Here is a 19,019-nt window from a genome sequence, read left to right as displayed (position 1 = left end):
ACTGCCCTGTCCCTACCACTTTCTGAAAACTGACAGTTTATAATGGAAAAATAGAAAGTGCAATGGAATTTGTAAAAGATACACAGAAACATACAAACTGATCCTAAGCTATTAATGTGACACAGACACTTTAAAAGCATAATCAGGATGTGTAAAATCACAGCTAGATTAAAATTTAAATGTATTAAAATACAAATGAAAAAGTGAAAATCTTATATGCAGTAATACTGACTGGACCTAATCTGAAATGTAATATAAATGTCTCTGCTTCACATACATAAATGAGAGAGATCTCACAGTGCTGGAGAGTTCCGCCCTTTTTCTTTTGAAATTTTAGTGAGTTAAGCCTGGGAGTGAGTTCAGGTCACAATTATATATATATATATATATATATATATATATATATATATATATATATATATATATATATTGTATTTCCTTAATCCTCCTATTTGTTTCTCAACTTGTTCTTCATTTCACTGTGATTGGTTCTTTGCCTTCCCCCCTAGATCACTAAGTCCAACTAGCTATGGAAATTTCAGAGGCTTCATTATGCATATAGTTTGATATATCATAATATCTTCTATACACCAACATAGTTAGTGAGATACTACTATGTGTTTATCTACTTTTCACATGCTATAACAGGATAGCTCATAGTGTCTTAGTTCAATCGTAACAGAGTAACTGCATGCACATGAAGCATGTAATATTCTATGTTCTACAATTATTTGTATTATTCTTGTATTGGTGCTTCAATTTAATAGAAATGGAATTAATATTACGCCAAATGTTACAGCATGCACTATTGTACACAACAGTTTAAAATGATGTATTATCACATGTATTATATGTCTATGTATAGTTTTCATATTGTTCATGGGATCAGCTTTCCAAATTGGAGGCTTAATACACAGTCTCCAGATTTATAACATGGGTTTTACTATTAATAACATTAGATTTACTCTCTGCACATAATCCTGTTTGTGCAGGTTCTTAAGATGTTTCCGTAAAATCAGGTGTTGCTAGTTAGATGCACTGTCTACTAACCAATCAGGTAGTTTTAACATATTTTTAAATGACAGAGAGTACACACATGACAGGCTATGATTACAGCATACCGCCGAAACGCGTAAGCTGACTGTGCTGCGCACCTCTCCAGTTTCTTTTGAAGGGTGGCTGCTGTCATCGTTTATAATGACACAATAAAAGTTAATTTTTATTTTTAGAGCGTGGTTCTCTACTTTTTGTTTGAATATACAAATATAAATACATAAATACACATGTATATACATATATAAATACATAAATACACATGTATACACATATATAAATACATACATATGTATATACATATATAAATACATAAATACACATGTATATACATATATACATATATAAATACATAAATACACATGTATACACATATATACATATATAAATACATAAATACACATGTATACACATATATACATATATAAATACATAAATACACATATATACATATATAAAACTATTGACCCACCAGACCGCACTGTCTAGAGTGTGCAAGTGGAAAGCAGCACTCACTGGTCTTGTAACAAGAACTTTATTTGTGATGTTTTGGTGTTGTGGGCCTCTTCTTCATACACACACACATATATATATATATATATATATATATATATATATATATATATATAATATTTTTATAGCTCTTTCAATTCAAATAACTTGTCATATACCATATACTTTTGAACCCTTATAACTTTTTTAAATTTATATGAATAATGTATTAGATAGTGTAAATAGCTGGTTATATTAATGTTTTTATGTTGTGTTTGGTGCAACTTTTTTTAAAGCCCTAACCCTTTACGCAAGGTCTTCAGTTGCTCTAACCTGAAAAGTAAAAATTTAGATTGCACCTGCATTTTCTTTCAACTTGTAATAAGCATGCAAGTTAATATTGCACCCTCAATAAGGAAAGAGGGCAAGATTACATATGTGGCATAAGTTTCAGCGCAACTGCTGAAACCCACGTCGCCCATAAGTTCACCTCGCACATCAGGTAAATCACATAAACCATGCCAGCAGATGATATACTGCCGTAGGTCGAACAAATACACATTTCTGGTGTCGCCAGTGACTTATGCCAGTATATGATCTGTCGGCACATAAATAAAAAAAAAAACTGACACGTCAAAACCCATATATCCACCATTCCCCCCTATCGCAACTACTAATAAAAGTTATTAACCCCTAATCTGCCATCCCCACAACGCAAACTACTATATAAACCTATTAACCTCTAAACCGCCATCCCCCACAACACAAACTACTATATAAGCCTTTTAACCTCTAAATCGCCATCCCTCAACAATGCAAACTACCTAATAAACCTATTAACCTCTAAACCTCCAACCCCCACATCGCAATCTACATAATTACACTATTCACCCCTAATCCGCCAACCCCCAAAACGCAAACTACATAATTACAATATTAACCTCTAATCCGCCAACCCCCTACAATGCAAAGTACCTAATTAACCTATTAACCCCTAATCCACCAACCCCCACAATGTAAAGTATCTAATAAAATAATTAACCCCTAAACTGTCAACCCCCCATAACACAAATTACTAATTAACCTTTTAACACCTAAACCGGCAACCCCCCACATTGCAAAGTATTAATCTAATAACTAAGACCCCTAACCTAACACCCCCAAAATTAACCCCAATTAAAAAAAACTAATATAAAATAACAAAATACTAGCTACCTTAAACATTAATTTAAAATTACCAAAAAAATAATTACTTTAAAAAAAAAAAACTAACATTATCCAAAATAAAAAATCCTAACTTTTCATTAAAATAAAAAATCCTAACTTTACATTAAAATAAAAAATCTTAACATTATATTAAACAAAACAGCTAAGATTACAAAAAATAAAAAAGCCAACATTACAGAAAATAGCAAACTAACAGCCAGATTACGAGTTTTGAGCGTTATAGGGAAATTAATGACTGCAACATTTTCGGCATTATTTCACTCCCCTATAGCGCTGCTATTACAGGTTTACAAAAAGCAGGCTTGCACGGGTGATATGGTGGCGTTGAGCTCCATGCTTCACCCAAATACAAGCGCTGCTTTGACGTGCTCATGCACGATTTCCACATAGACATCAATGGGGAGAGCTGGCAAAAAAAAAGCCTAACACCTGCGATCGGGGGAAAAAAAGCTTCGTAACGGAGGGCGGAGCGAACGGCCGACTGAGATGGCCGCAATGCACTGAGGCTTCGTGTGCAGACTGGGTGCCTTTGACATTAAAAGCGGCACAAAATGCTTTAATCGGTGAGAACATAGTGGAGACTTTGGTCGGAACCTCCTGCCGACAATATAGCGTGACCCCTCAAACAGCCGGGTAAAACACCGAACCCCGGCCCAATCAAAAGGAGCTGCGGCCTAACACAGAGAGCACAACACTTGCCGCGTGGGAAGCAAGCGGAACCTCTGTGCTTATCTGCGGCTGATCCCAAGCTGAACTCGCAAATATAGAAATCCTAGATCTCCAGACAGGGTCATTATCGGCAGCAGACAGCAGACTTACAGTCTCCCACGGAGGCAACTGCGACACACCGCTGACATACGGAGAGTAACTGTGGCGGTAACGTATATAGAGCTAAGTAATCCCACTCTGTTTACTTGATTACATGTGCCCACTGGGAAGCAAAAATACTCCATTGCCTTAATGGTAGAGACATTTTATCAAGCTAGAGAAGTTGTTTGGCCCGCATAACAGAATCTTTCTCTGGGCTAACTGAAAGTGATCTGTCAAAGTAAAATGGCGTTGATAACCAATAGATACACTGGGACAATGTCAAAGCACCAGCAAACATAGCCTGTTATGTACAGCTGCAGAATGAGTTATACTTGATACCAATACCGAGCAAAACATTTTGTGAAACACTACAGTGTCTGGAACCTGCTAGCTTTAAGTCACGCAATAAATAAGAAATATCACTTTTTATAAAATCTTTGCCTAACTTACAGAACAGTACTAAAGGAGATTTTTGCATACTACTAGGCCTTATTTGAGTTGGTCACGTATCTATCTATACCCTGTACCCCTACTCCCTTTCCCGCCACACGACGTGGTTTCTGGCCAAATAACGAGGACATTTACAAAATAACAGCAAGCCAGTATGTCACAGAGGAAAAACACCAGGCAAGATAAGGCTCTCAAACCTCCGCAGGTACATGAGTTCTTTAAGCAAATGGACCAGGCAGTACACAAAACAGCAGTGAGTACACCGCAAGCTCCCACCGCTAGTGACCACACTGACACCTTGGTTGCCCCTATCTGCTTGCCACCCACAGAGCAAGAACTAGAAAATTACCCCCCTATTACTTATAAGGCTATAGCGGCCCTGATTGAACAAGTAAAGTCGTGCATCAGAGACGAATGCGCTGACTTGAAAAAGGAAATGAATGACCTTGGTCACAGAGTCGACTCATTAGAGGAGCACGAGTATGTGATGGCGCAAAAAATAGCAAAACTTGCAACAAATCAAACGCATCAATCCCAACACATAACTGATTTAGAAGACAAGATTGACGATTTGGAAAATCGTTCAAGAAGAGGCAATTTACGCTTTAGGGGGGGTCCCAGAGTCAGTTCTGAACAACGAACTCCAGGATTATCTACAGGCCCTGTTTGCAGAAATACTGGGAGAGGAGGCCTCAGAAGATTTAACTATACCACTTGATAGAGCACATCGCGCTCTCCGTCCAAAACCCCCAGATGACTCCCCGCCAAGAGATATTGTAGTACATTTTCAGAACTACAGGCAAAAAGAAGAACTCTACAACATAACCAGAAAACGGCAAGCTATAAGCTTCCAGGGCCACAAAATTCAGATTTACCAAGACTTATCGGTGAGAACATTACAAAAGCGAAGAGACTTTCAGATTCTTACATCTCACTTAAGATCGCTACGTATCCCCTACAGATGGGGCTTCCCCACGTCAGTAATAACAATGAAAAATGGCAAGAAGATGGAGTGCACCTCTGTATCAGAAATAAACAGATTCTGCAACATGATGAACATTCCACAGCTCTCTATTGCAGACTCCCAATCACAACAAGAGAAGCAGAAAACCCAGGGTAGCCCCAAATCTCAAAGGCGTCCAAACCCTGACTTGATAAACAAACAGAACAAAAGAAGACAACTACTACAGACGGAAGCTGACACAATGGACACAGACTCACTTGGATAAGTACTTTTGATTACCCATTTTTGCTCCTAGTCGTGCTGCCCATATGGCATAAAAGGCTGAACTGCCCAATAGGAGACCTATACATGTATACAGTGTTCTTAGGTTGAATATATATACAACTGTCAGAAGGGCGACTTCTTAGTCTTGCTCATATAGATATTCACCATAGTTACTTAGATTTTAAACTGGTCATAATCCCAACTAATTTGTTCTGACATCTTGATCCCTCACAATGTATAAACACGTTACTTAAACAATGTGATCTGCAATGAGTTTTGGTTTTCTTATGTTGAATTATTACATGTGTTCCTATTTATAGAACTCTAATTTTAAAAAAAGTTTCCATTAAGGAGACTTTGTTATCTTATTCTGTTATGTTATTGTTGTCACTGTTTGCTATAATCACTCAACTGTTATATCTTTTCTTATACTCTTCTATGAACAAAGCGAGACAGCTCCATACAACACCTTAGCTCCTGGTAGCATAGAAGTATACCAAATCCCGTTCCTTAATAATATATAGTAAAACATCTTAAAATTATTATCTTTGACCTACGGAGCAAAGTGCGTCAATGTGACGTCCCATTCCCCTATAGTACCTAAAAAACGACCGAGGGCTATGATTAAAGTACAGCACTAGTTAGCTCCACGTTAAGCTAAATATCTCCCATTAAACAATTGCCACATTACCGAACTTTAACAAAAATACTTAGACACCCGGTCTGTAAAAAAGCCCCCAACTTAGAACTTACAACCGCAGACCTTAAACGTCAGTTCCTGCACTTTGGAGTTCGGATTGTGGACTCTGAACCGCAGGCTTTACCCCAGCACTTCCACCCTCTAAGTTCACCTCACTTTTGCTTTTATTTCAATCCCTAACTCCCCCACAGTAATCTTCCCCCCAATACCCTTTCACCAATACCCACACTCCTATACACCTCACCTTCATCGCTCTAACTCAACCCAGTACACTGACTAGGCTAGGTTAGCTCTTTCTTAGTATCATAGCACATCAGCGTTACCACACTATGACCCAAAAACTTAGCAACAGAGAGGGCACACTCCAAATTGCAACCCAAAATGTTAAGGGGCTCCTCTCGGCAGAGAAACGCTCCATAGCTTTCCATGACTTCTACAAGAGGAAAGTAGACGTAGCAATGACTCAGGAAACCCATTTCACTAGACACAAAGAACCCACATTATCCAAGAGATACTTTGACCAGCATTACTGTAATTCAGGTCCAAATAGGAAAAATGGAGTGTGCATTTCATTCAGACGCAATATTCCCTCGCAGAGATACGTAGATAAAGAAGGCAGGATGCTTGTCCTGGTTGGACTTTGCTACGGGACCCCGGTAACTTTTGCCAACATATACGCCCCAAACAAACCTACCATTCACTTCTATAAATCAGTGATTAACACTCTTATAGACAATGCTAAGGGCCCGATTATACTTGGAGGTGACTTTAACTTCCCCATGCAACCTGCACTAGACACCTCAACAGGAAGATCATACTTACGTAAAAACACCCTAAAGAATAACTATGTGGCCCTACAATCCATAAACCTCTTTGATACCTGGAGAATAGCACACCCAAGTAAGAGGGACTATACTTTTTTTTCCCACCCGCAACATTCATACTCCCGATTGGACTACATCCTGAGTAGTCAAGCTCTCCTTTCGAACATGATACACTCCAAAATAACCCACACAACTTGGTCCGACCATAGCATGGTTACTACAACATTTAAATGGACAGGTAGGACACGCAACACATTCAATTGGAGACTTAATGATTCCTTGCTCACTAGTCAGGAGGTGGTAGATGAGCTTAAAACGTCCTCAGAAGAGTCCTTCTCCCTGAATAAGCCAGAGGACACGTTGTCCGCAAACAACTGGGAGGCATACAAATGCTACATACGTGGCATCCTAATAAAACACAACGTCAAGCAGAAAAAACTATATGCGACCCAATTCTCTGAGTTAACTTCTGCATTGACCGTGCACGAAACATTGCATAAAGCAGATCCAAAGTCTACCACTAAGCTCGCTAAACTAAATGAAGCAAGAGAAAACCTTAACAAATTTCTAACACAAAGAGTGCATATGAGAGCCCTCACAACTAAATCTAGATTCTTCGCGGACAGCAACAAGGCGGGTCGCATGCTAGCCAGGTCACTTAAAAAGCAGAAATACTCTACTTTTATTAAATCCCTTAAAGTAACGTCAGATAAACACACATCTAAAATTGAGGAGATCACAAACGAGTTTATTTCATATTACACAAACCTATACAATATAACAAAAGTCCCAGCATTGGATGCACAGCTCAAGCTGAATTCCTTCCTAGCGGAAATACCTATACCCTCCCTTACGGAAGATGACAGGCAAATGTTAGATTCCCCTATTACAATAAAAGAAGTTGTCCTGGTGATTAAGTCACTACCTGGTGGGAAGTCCCCTGGTCCGGATGGCATTACCGCAAGACTATACCAGCTCCTACAGGAGCAATTAAGCCCTCATCTCTGTTCACTCTTTACAGACATAGACCGAGGTAAAGTTTTCCCTAGCACTTTATTAGAGGCATTAATAACTGTGATCCCGAAACCAAATAAAGCTACAGATATTGTAGGCAACTATAGGCCAATATCACTCATTAATATAGATATGAAACTATACGCCAAAATCCTAGCAAACCGCATAAACACAGTTCTGCCTAAAATAGTTCATCCGGACCAGGTGGGCTTCATCAGAGGACGAGAGGCCAAAGATAACTCTATAAGACTGCTCCATACTTTGCAATTTGCCCGTGACAACCATACTCCGATGTTCCTACTGTCCACCGACGCGGAGAAGGCTTTCGACAGGGTGGACTGGCAGTTCATGTGGGCCGCCCTGTCGAAGTTTGGCTTCTCCGAAATGTTTGTTAAGAGAATACAGGCCCTATATCATAACCCTAGCGCTAGAGTCAAGATCAATGACGTTACCTCCCAATCGTTCACTATATCCAATGGCACAAGGCAAGGGTGCCCACTCTCGCCCTTGCTATTTGCATTAACAGTAGAAATTTTAGCAATACAAGTGAGGAATAACCCGCATATCCAGGGCATAAAACTAGGTGAAATAGACCAGAAATGCCTCTTGTTCGCGGACGACGTGATTTTCACTTTAAAGTCACCGTCGACCACACTTCCGGCACTTCTCGACACATTGGAGAATTATAAACAAGTCTCTAACTTTTCTATTAATATGGATAAATCTGGCCTAATGCCGATCAATTTAACATCACAAGAAGTTGAAACTATAGCGCACATAGGAAGGTTTAGCATAACAGATAAACTTCAATACTTAGGAATAGCTATATCATATGATACTGACAAACTTTTTACGGACAATTTCCTCGCACTCCAGTCACGCACCAAAAGTTTATTGGAAAAGTGGCACACACAGGGACACCTGTCCTGGTTTGGAAGAATTAACACAGTTAAAATGATGATCATTCCTAAATACCCAAACTCATATCTCAAGACACAACAAAAGCTAATTAATTCATTCATCTGGTCGTACAAACGTTCTAGAGTGGCACAGCACACATTATACCTTAACAAAGAGGACGGGGGTCTCAATGTTCCTAATATCACCAACTATTACAGAGCAGCACATTTAGCAAGGATAATTTCTTGGAACCACGCACCTCCCGCAAAATTATGGGTACAGACAGAGGGGCACTTGTCACAGATCAGACACATGAGAGACTTACCCTGGCTCCCTAAAGCCACGAGACCACATTTGGCACAGCGTAATGACTACATTAGAGCTACACTCGAAGTGTGGGATTATGTCATATCTCACACCAAAGGTGTATCGACTGTAATTTCTCCACTTACCCCACTACTTCACAATCATATGTTCCTACAGCACAGCAGATTTACTCATACTAACCCAGTAAGGCATTTGCAGAACCTTCCTCTATACCTTTTTGTAGGCCCAATGGGCATAAAAGACAGAACTGTACTAGAAGAAGAATTAGGGCCCCCTTTTCATAGCTGGTATGCATACCTGCAAATTAGGCATGCTATACATAACAACCCACACAAGAGAGATATCCTCAGACCACTAACCGCATTTGAGCAACTATGTACCAACCCTGTTATTACGAGAGCCCACCTGTCCATAGTATATAAAATCCTTAGGAATAAATTTCCTGAGACACGCCCTTTATACCTAGATAGGTGGTTTGAAGAAATACTGCACGACCTGTGCGATGAAGATTTGAAACGTTGTTTCCGTAACATACACGCCTCCTCAACCTCCCTCTTGCTATCAGAACTAAATTACAAAATCATGGCCCGCTGGTATTTGACTCCACATCGCCTGCGAGTTATCTACCAGACGGCCTCCTCTAGCTGTTGGAGAAGGTGTGGTGAGACGGGCACCATGGCACATATCTGGTGGTCTTGCCCGAGTTTAACCATATTTTGGCAACAAGTGGCTAAACATATGAGTGAAACGCTAAACACAGAAATTACGCTAAACCCACACATCATCCTCCTTAACCATGCTCCAAAACTCCCTTGCGCCTATAGGAAAAAGCTATTTTTAATAATGCTGACATGTGCTAAGAGATTAATCCCCAGGCTATGGAAATCAACAGAAACTCCCACAATAGCCCAATGGATAGCGGAGGTTAATCATGTGATACTGTTAGAAAAAATGCACTACTGCTACCTAGGTAAACGAGAGATGATAACTAATGTACAATTTATCTGGGAGCAAAGACCTCATAGTACCCTTTTAAACAGTTTAGGAACTAATAGACGAATACTCTGAATCGTTTCCAGGGTTTAAAAGTCTAAAAGTTTAAAAAGTTAAAAATTAAACATACGAGTTGTTAGCTGTTAGTTAGAACATAAAACCATTACTTTAAGCTATCAACTCTACTAGTACAAACTTGTCAGTGTACGACCTGACTCTCTCCCCCCCCTACCCCAGACCACATGTTCCTTTGAGTATACATTCCGATTCCCATAATTCACCTTGAACAAGTCACTGAGCGGTGTAGTACTAACTCAACGCATTGAATTCAGATTGTTTTTCCTTTCTCTTCCTTTTTCTTCCACTAATCTTTATACTTTCCTTTCTTTTATCCCTCATTCATCCTACCTCCCCCCCCCCTCGCCACCCACAAAAAAGCTGGGCCACTGGATTACTGTTATTTGACAATGCTTAATTTGATAATATTGTATTATTGCTTATTTGCCTACTATGTCAAGAATTTATATTTTGAATTGTTGTAACCCAGTGAACCCTATTCTAATAAAAATCATTTAAACAAAAAAAAGCTTCGTAACACAGCCCCATTGATGTCTATGGGGAAGAAAAAGTTATGTTTAAACCTAACACCCTAACATAAAAACCACGTCTAAACACCCCTAATCTGCCGCCCTTAACATCACCGCCACCTAAATAAAATTATTAACCCCTAATCTGACGCTCCCAATATCGCTGCCACCTACATACAGTTATTAACCCCTAATCTGCTGCCCCTAACATCGCCGCCACCTAAATACACTTATTAGCCCCTAATCTGCCGCCCTAAACATTGCCGCCACCTACATTACAGGTATTAACCCCTAATCTGCTGCCCCCAATGTCGCAGCCACTATACTAAAGTTATTAACCCCTAAACCTCTGGCCTGCAACATCACTACAACTAAATAAATATATTAACCCCTAAACCTAACGTAACCCTAAGCATAACCCTAACACCCCCTAACTTAAATATAATTAAAATAAATCAAAATAAACCTTACAATTATTTACCTAAATAAATCCTATTTAAAACTAAATACATACTTACCTGTGAAATAAAACCTAAGCTAGCTACAATATAACTAATAGTTATTTTGTAGCTAGCTTAGGTTTTATTTTCATTTCACAGGTAATTTTGTATTTATTTTAACTGGGTAGACTAGTTAGTAAATCGTTATTAACTATTTACTAACTACCTAGTTAAAATAACTACAAACTTACCTGTAAAATAAAACCTAACCTGCCTTACACTAAAACCTAACAATACAATAAAATTAAATAAATAAAATTAATCAAATAGAATTATCTAAATTACAAAAAAAAATAAACACTAAATTACACAAAATAAAAAACGAAATTATCAAAAATAAAAACGAATTACTCCTATTACTCCTAATCTAATAGCCCTATCAAAATAAAAAAGCCCCCCCAAAATAAAAAACCCATAGCCTACACTAAACTGCCAATGGCCCTTAAAGAAATCAGCTCTTTTACCTGTAAAAAAAAAATACAAACAACCCCCATCAGTAAAACCCACCACCCACAAAACCAAACCCCCCCAAAAAAAACTAAATAAATAAACCTAAGCTAAGCATTGCCAGAAAAGGGCATTTGGATGGGCATTGCCCTTAAAAGGACATTTAGCTCTTTTACATTGCCCAAACCGTAAGCTAAAAATAAAACCCACCCAATAAACCTTTAAAAAAACCTAACACTAACCCCCGATGATCCACTTACAGTTTTCAAAGACCGGACATCCATCCTCATCCAGGTGGCAGAAGTCCTCATTGAAGCTGGCAGAAGTCTTCATCCAAGCGGGCAGAAGTCTTCATCCAAGTGGCAGAAGTCTTCATCCAGACAGCATCTTCTATCTTCATCCATCCGGCACGGAGCGGGTCCATCTTCAAGACATCCGGCGCGGAGCATCCTCTTCTTTTCTTAAACTTAAAGTTTCCCTTTAAGTGATGTCATCCAAGATGGCGTCCCTTACATTCCTATTGGCTGATAGAATCAGCCAATAGGAATTAAAGGAATTAAACCTTATTGGCTGTTGCGATCAGCAAATAGGATTGAACTTTCATCCTATTGGCTGATCCAATCCGCCAATAGGATTGAGCTTGCATTCTATTGGCTGATTGGATCAGCCAATAGGATGAAAGCTCAATCCTATTGGCTGATTGCAACAGCCAATAGGATTTTTTCCCTTTTAATTCCTATTGGCTGATAGAATTTTTTTGAAGGGATAGCATCACTTAAAGGGAAACTTCATTTTCCAGCGATGATCGGAAGAAGAGGATGCTCCATGCCGGATGTCTTGAAGATGGACCCGCTCCGCTCCGAATGGATGAAGATAGAAGATGCCGTCTGGATGAAGACTTCTGCCGCTTGGATGAAGACTTCTGCCCGCTTGGATGAAGACTTCTGCCGGCTTCGATGAGGACTTCTGTCGCCTGGATGAGGATGGATGTCCGGGCTTCGAAAACTGTAAGTGGATCGTCGGGGGTTAGTGTTAGATTTTTTTAAGGGTTTATTGGGTGGGTTTTATTTTTAGCTTAGGGTTTGGGCAATGTAAAAGAGCTAAATGCCCTTTTAAGGGCAATGTCCATCCAAATGCCCTTTTTAGGGCAATGCTTATTTTAGGATTATTTTGATTTTTATTTGGTGGGTTTGGTTGTGTGGGTGGTGGGTTTTACTGTTGGGGGGTTGTTTGTATTTTTTTTACAGGTAAAAGAGCTGATTTCTTTGGGGCAATGCCCCGCAAAAGTCCCTTTTAGTGTAGACTAGGTTTTTTTATTTTGGGGGGGCTTTTTTATTTTGATAGAGCTATTAGATTAGGAGAAATTCGTTTTTATTTTTGATTATTTCGATTTTTATTTTGTGTAATTTAGTGTTTATTTTTTTTGTAATTTAGATAATTCTATTTGATTAATTTAATTTATTTTATTTTATTGTAATGTTAGGTTTTAGTGTAAGGCAGGTTAGGTTTTATTTTACAGGTAACTTTGTATTTATTTTAACTAGGTAGTTAGTAAATAGTTAATAACTATGTACTAACTAGTCTACCTAGTTAAAATAAATACAAACTTACCTGTGAAATAAAAATAAAACCTAAGCTAGCTACAATATAACTATTAGTTATGTTGTAGCTAGCTTAGGTTTTTTTACAGGTAAATTTGTATTTAGTTTTAAATAGGAATTATTTAGGTAATTGTCATTTTTATTTATAGTGATTTATATAGTGATTTATATAGTGATGTGGGAGGCCAGAGGTTTAGGGGTTAATAGTTTAATTTAGTATATTTCGTTGTGGGGGGCTTGCGTTTTAGTGGTTAATAGGTTTATTATAGCGGCGGTGTGGGCGGACGGCCGATTAGGGGTTAATAATATTTAAATCGTTTTTGTGATGCGGGAGGGCGGCGGTTTAGGGGTTAATAGGTAGTTTATAGGTGTTTAGTGTACTTTGTGACAGTTTAGTTATGAGTTTTATGCTACAGCTTTGTAGCATAAAATTCATAACTACTGACTAGATGGCGGTACGGATCTTGTCATTTTAGGCTGTACCGCTCACTTCTTGGCCTCACCGCATAACTCATAATACCAGTGCTATGGGAGTCCCTTTGAAAAAGGACATTTCTTAAAGTGCGGTACTGACGTTGCATGACGGCCAAAAAGGTGTGCAGTACACCTATACCTACAAGACTTGTAATAGCGGCGTTAGGGAAAAAGCAGCGTTATGAAGCATAACGATGCTTTTTCACTCATAACGCAAAACTCGTAATCTAGCTGTAAATTATCAAAAATAAAAAATAAATATTCCTAATCTAATACCGCCTTTTAAAAAAACACCTCAAAATAAAAAAGCCCCCTAATCTAACAATAAACTACCAATAACCCTTTAAAGGGCCTTTTGTAGGGTATTGCCCTAAGTTTAACACTTTTACAAAGTACCCCCTAAAATTACAACCGCCCAAAATAAAAAACACCTAACTAAAAAAAACACCTAAACTACCCATTGCCCCTAATGGGGCATGTGTATGGACATTGGGCAAACAGCTCTTTTACTGCCTATAAAAAAAAAAAAAAAAGCTCTAATCTAAAAAAACACCACCCCCCCAAAAAAAACAAAAAAAAACTAACACTAACCCCAAAATAGGTACTCACCCTTGTCCGAAAATACATCTTCTTCTAGGTGACTCCATCTTCACCCATCGCTGGCCCATCTTCTTTTTTCTTTCCGCGGAACGGTCATCGGATGCGTGGAGCAATCTGCCGCACACTGAGGATTGAATTCAAGGTACCCCTTTTATATTGGGGTACCTTGTAATCCTATTGGCTGAAAATTTCAAATCAGCCAATAGGATGAGAGCTGCTTACATCCTATTGGCTGATTCTCTGGAGAGAAGAAAGAAGATGGGCCCACAATGGGTGAAGATAGAGCCGCCTGCATGAAGACCTTTCGCCACCGGAAAGAAGATGGATCTCTGGACAATGGTGACTACCTATTTTGGGGTTTGTGTTTTTTTTTATTTTTTGGGATGTTTTTTTTTTAAGTTTAGGGATTTTTTATTTTTATGGGCAGTAATAGAGCTGATTGCCCCTTTAAGGTCAATGCCCATAGAAATGCCCCTTTAGGGGCAATAGGTAGGCATTTTTTAGTTAGGTGTTTTTTATTTTTGGCGGTTGTGTGGGTTGGGTTGGTTATAATTTTAGGTGGTACTTTTTTTTGTGGAAAAAGAACTGTTATCTTTAGGGGAATGCCCTACAAAAGGCCCTTTTAAGGGCTATTGGTAGTTTATAGTTAGATTAGGATTTTTATTTTGGGGTGCCTTTTTTGTTTTTAAGGGGTATTAGATTAGGAATAACTTTTTTTATTTTTGTTTTTTATTTTCTGTAATGTTATGTTTTTTTATTTTTGTAATCTTAGTTTTTTTTATTTTAATGTAATTTTAATATCTTTTTATTTTACTGTAATGTTAGGATTTTTTATTTTAATGTAAGGTTAGGATTTTTTATTTTGGCTAATGATAGTTTTTTTTAAAGTAATTTATGTTTTTTATTTTTGGTCATTTTAAATAAATTTTTAAGGTAGATTTTGTCATTTTATGTGAGTGTATTTTAATTGGTATTAATTTATGGGGTGTTAGGTTAGGGGGCTTAGTTATTAGATTAATACTTTGCCATATGGAAAGGTTGGCAGTTTAGGTGTTAATAGGTTAATTAGTTGTTTGCATTGTGGGGGGTTGGCGGTTTAGGGGTTAATAGTTTTATTAGGTACTTTGCAATGTGGGGGTTTGGCGGATTAGGGGTTAATACTTTTATTAGTTTGCGATGTGGGGGTTGGCAGATTAGGGGTTAATGCTTTTATACGTTATTGCGATGTGGGGGTATGGCGGTTTAGAGGTTGATATTGCGCATGCATTAGGTGTTTGTTAAAGCTTCCAGGGAGTTACGGTACTTTCATAGTCAGCGCAAGGCTTGCCTATGTTTGGTGAGGTGGAATTGGAGTAAAATTTCTCCATTCTGCGCACGTAAATCCTTGCACTGATTTTGTGATACCGAATTGCGACACCGGTTCTATGTTAGTTTGTGGGAGTAAAAACTTTGGGCGACATGTAAAATATATGCGCGTAACATGTATGCTGCACCGTATATGTGATCACTTCATTAAACTAATAATTGGCAATGCCGGGTTTTGCGCCCAACGCCACATATGTAATCTTGCCCAGAGCGCCACTTGTAATCTAGCTCTATATGTTTTACAAATACCAGAGTCAACTATGACACAAAAAATAAATGAAAAAGTCAGTGATATTGGAGAACACATTTGCAATATATTTTATTTATTCTTTTGTTTTTTAGAAACCAGTAATCGTTGTTGATAGTCTGCGTAAAGAATACAACATGAAGAAAGGAAGTTCAATTTTCAAGAAAAAAAATAAAAAGGCAGCTTGCAAAAACATTTCATTTTGTGTCAAGAAAGGTTCGTTTTCTAAAGCAGATTTGCATTATTTTCCACAATATGTAATTTGGGTCCCATTAAAGAATCCTAAACTGGTAATATTGCACTAACTTTGGAATGGTTAGAATCTCTGTTTTTTTTCTTTCTTTCAGTTATCAAATAATTAGTATTTTTTTTTTATGTATAAATGGTTTACTAAAGCAAATGCAGTATCATGCTGAATTTCAAATTAGTAGTAGACTTTTTTTGGAAAATGTCAGTTACTTCCTTTACTCCTCCCCCTGTATCCTGAAAATCACAAACCTATGCATTTATACTGTGAGCTCTTGTAAATGCTCAGCAGGGGCTGGTGCCTCAGAAAGTGTGCATATAAAATGACTGCACATTTTGATAATGTAAGTAAATTGAAAAGATTTTTAAAGCTGCATTCTCTATCTGAATCATGGAAGGTTCATTTTGAATTTGACTTTAGTGTCCCTTTAAATAGTCATTTGTTTCTATAGGGGAGGTACTTGGTCTGCTGGGGCCAAATGGAGCAGGAAAAACAACATCCATATATATGTTGACTGGAGAAGTGGAGCCAAATGCAGGGAAGGTAAGTAGAACATAAACCCGCTATACATTTTTGTAGCAGTAAAGTATTTTATCAAACAAAAAATAATCTTATTAGAGACATTATATATATTATATGTCTATGAGTAAGGCTAGGTTGAAGCCGAAACGCGTGAGACATTAACGCTAGTCCTGCTGTGACTTTTGTTTTTTGTTTTAATCCTGTTTTTAGCTTGTTTTTCCCTGTAATAAAAGAGACTTTTTTCTAACACGCCTGGAGGCTTGCCGGTGTTTTTTCGTTTTCTTTGATTATATTGTTATATAGAGTTTTCAGGCCCAAGTCAGATTTATAGAGAAGAACTTACCATTTAGCTCTATATAGTAATGTAAAGCCACCAGCTCACCTTTGCCCAGGTGGCAACAGATCTATCCCCATAAAATCTAATCCCTGTAAGACTCTTATTATTGCCAGTGTTCCACAAAAGGCCTTCAATTCAATGTATCTGTGGTATGCGGTGCCCCATATGTTATATCTCAGAATGCAAGATCTAGGGGCCGATTTATCAAAGAGCCAATCGGGCCCAATGCATCTGTTTCTGCGTAAGCCTTCAGTCTCGCCAGAAACAGGAGTTAAAAAGCAGCGGTCTTAAGACCGCTGCTCCTTAACTCATCCGCCACCTCTGATACGATTGGGTTGATTGACATCCCATGCTAGCGGCCGATTTCCTGCGAATTTGCAGGGGGCAGTATTGCACAGGCATTTCACGAAAAATGACATGATCCGCTGTCTGGCCGCACAATGATAATTTGGCCCCCTAGTATTAGATGCTGTTAACTAGCCGAGCCTCTTACTCTATCTAACCATCAGATAGCATCTGCATCTCTTATACAGATAATATATAATCAAGAGGTGCTTTTGAGTAAAGGGAACTAAAGTTTATTTATTTTAAAGTAGAAACAGCAACATGGAGTTAATTAAACATAATGGGCTTGATTATGAGTGGAACGCTAATTTACGTGCGCCCATAAACAGGCAAATTAGCCTGTTTACAGACCCACGTTAAATAACCAGCCATTACAAGTAGCTGGTTAATGCTACCGCAAGATCGTGTTAGTGCTCTGAAAATTAACCATAGGTCAGAACTCTGATAAATTTAAAAAATGTCCCTAATTGCTCCCAAAATTAAATGTAGTGTTGCTTTTTAAAATATAAAAAAGTAGCAACTTTATTTTTTTTTTAAATCGCTGTAAACACATATATATAATATATATATATATATATACATATATATTTGTGTTAATATGTGTATATACACATATAACACATTATATATACATTCATATATACATATACATTACTGTATATATTTAAACTTTGCTACCCATCACTGCATTAGGTTCTCTGCCGTGACTATCGGCATGAGAACGAGGCTCCCATTGGAGCCCTTGTGAGGGAAAAGCTTCCATGCAGTGTCCTTGTGTTTGCATTGTGCCTCATTTCAAATACCAGCGCACAATTGCGTGTGCTGTTATTATGAAGTGGAGCGCAAACATTGCTCTCAGGTAATCGCAATTTTGCACTTTACTCATAATCTAGGCCAATATATAAAAGTTCAAAAATAGTGAGAAAACTTTAAACTCAATCAACCCACTTGCTAATCTATATAAATAAAGGATTAATCCATTCCTATATAAACGTGGGGGGTGCTCAATGCCATATATATAATGCAGAAGAAGAAAGGAAAAAGAGAGAGGCACATATAAAGCACTCACTTATAGATATTCATAGTAACATAGTAGTTACTAACTAGTAACTAGTAGTTAGTTCAACCTATACAAATCTAATATACTTACAAAAAAGCTCCAGTTAAAATTAAATTAATCCCATTAACACAAGCAATAATATCCCTGAATTCTGTTTCTAGACAGAAATTTATACAATTTTTTTTTTAAATGTATCTAAGGTATTGGCATTCACTACCTCCTTTGATAATGAGTTCCACAATTTTATTGCTCTTACAGTAAAAAAACGTTTGCATTGCAGGAGATTAAGGGGCCAAATTATCAAACTCTGAATGGAGCTTGATGCCTCTGTTTCCGCACGAGCCTTCAGGCTCGCCGGAAATAGCAGTTATGAGGCAACAGTCTAAAGACCGCTGCTCCATAATTGGTCTGCTGCTTCTGAGGCTGCAGTCTTCAATCCGCCCGATCCTATACAATCGGGCTGATTGACACCCCTGCTAGCGGCCAATTGGCCGCGAATCTGCAGGGGGCGGCATTGCACAAGCAGTTCACAAGAACTGCTTGTGCAATGATAAATGCAGACAGCATATGCTGTCGGCATTTATCAATGTGCGGCGGACATGATATGCTACATCGTATCATGTCCGCTCGCACTTTCATAAATCGGCCCCTAAATCTCCCTTTCTCCAG

The 19,019-nt window shown here is 38.1% G+C and overlaps 1 protein-coding gene across 1 annotated transcript in view; it reads left to right on the top strand.

Moving 5' to 3' along the window:
- Nucleotides 1-19,019, top strand: part of LOC128653797 (ABC-type organic anion transporter ABCA8) — a 669,484-nt gene that overhangs the window by 530,424 nt on the left and 120,041 nt on the right. Inside the window, exons 30-31 of the mRNA XM_053707306.1 lie at nt 15,935-16,055; nt 16,538-16,629. Coding sequence (XP_053563281.1) covers nt 15,935-16,055; nt 16,538-16,629 — 213 coding nt within the window. The remainder of the gene's footprint in view (nt 1-15,934; nt 16,056-16,537; nt 16,630-19,019) is intronic.

Source organism: Bombina bombina, chromosome 1 (assembly GCF_027579735.1).
Source record: "Bombina bombina isolate aBomBom1 chromosome 1, aBomBom1.pri, whole genome shotgun sequence".
In the NCBI taxonomy this organism is placed as follows: Eukaryota; Metazoa; Chordata; class Amphibia; order Anura; family Bombinatoridae; genus Bombina; species Bombina bombina.
This window is presented reverse-complemented; position numbering and strand designations above follow the sequence as displayed.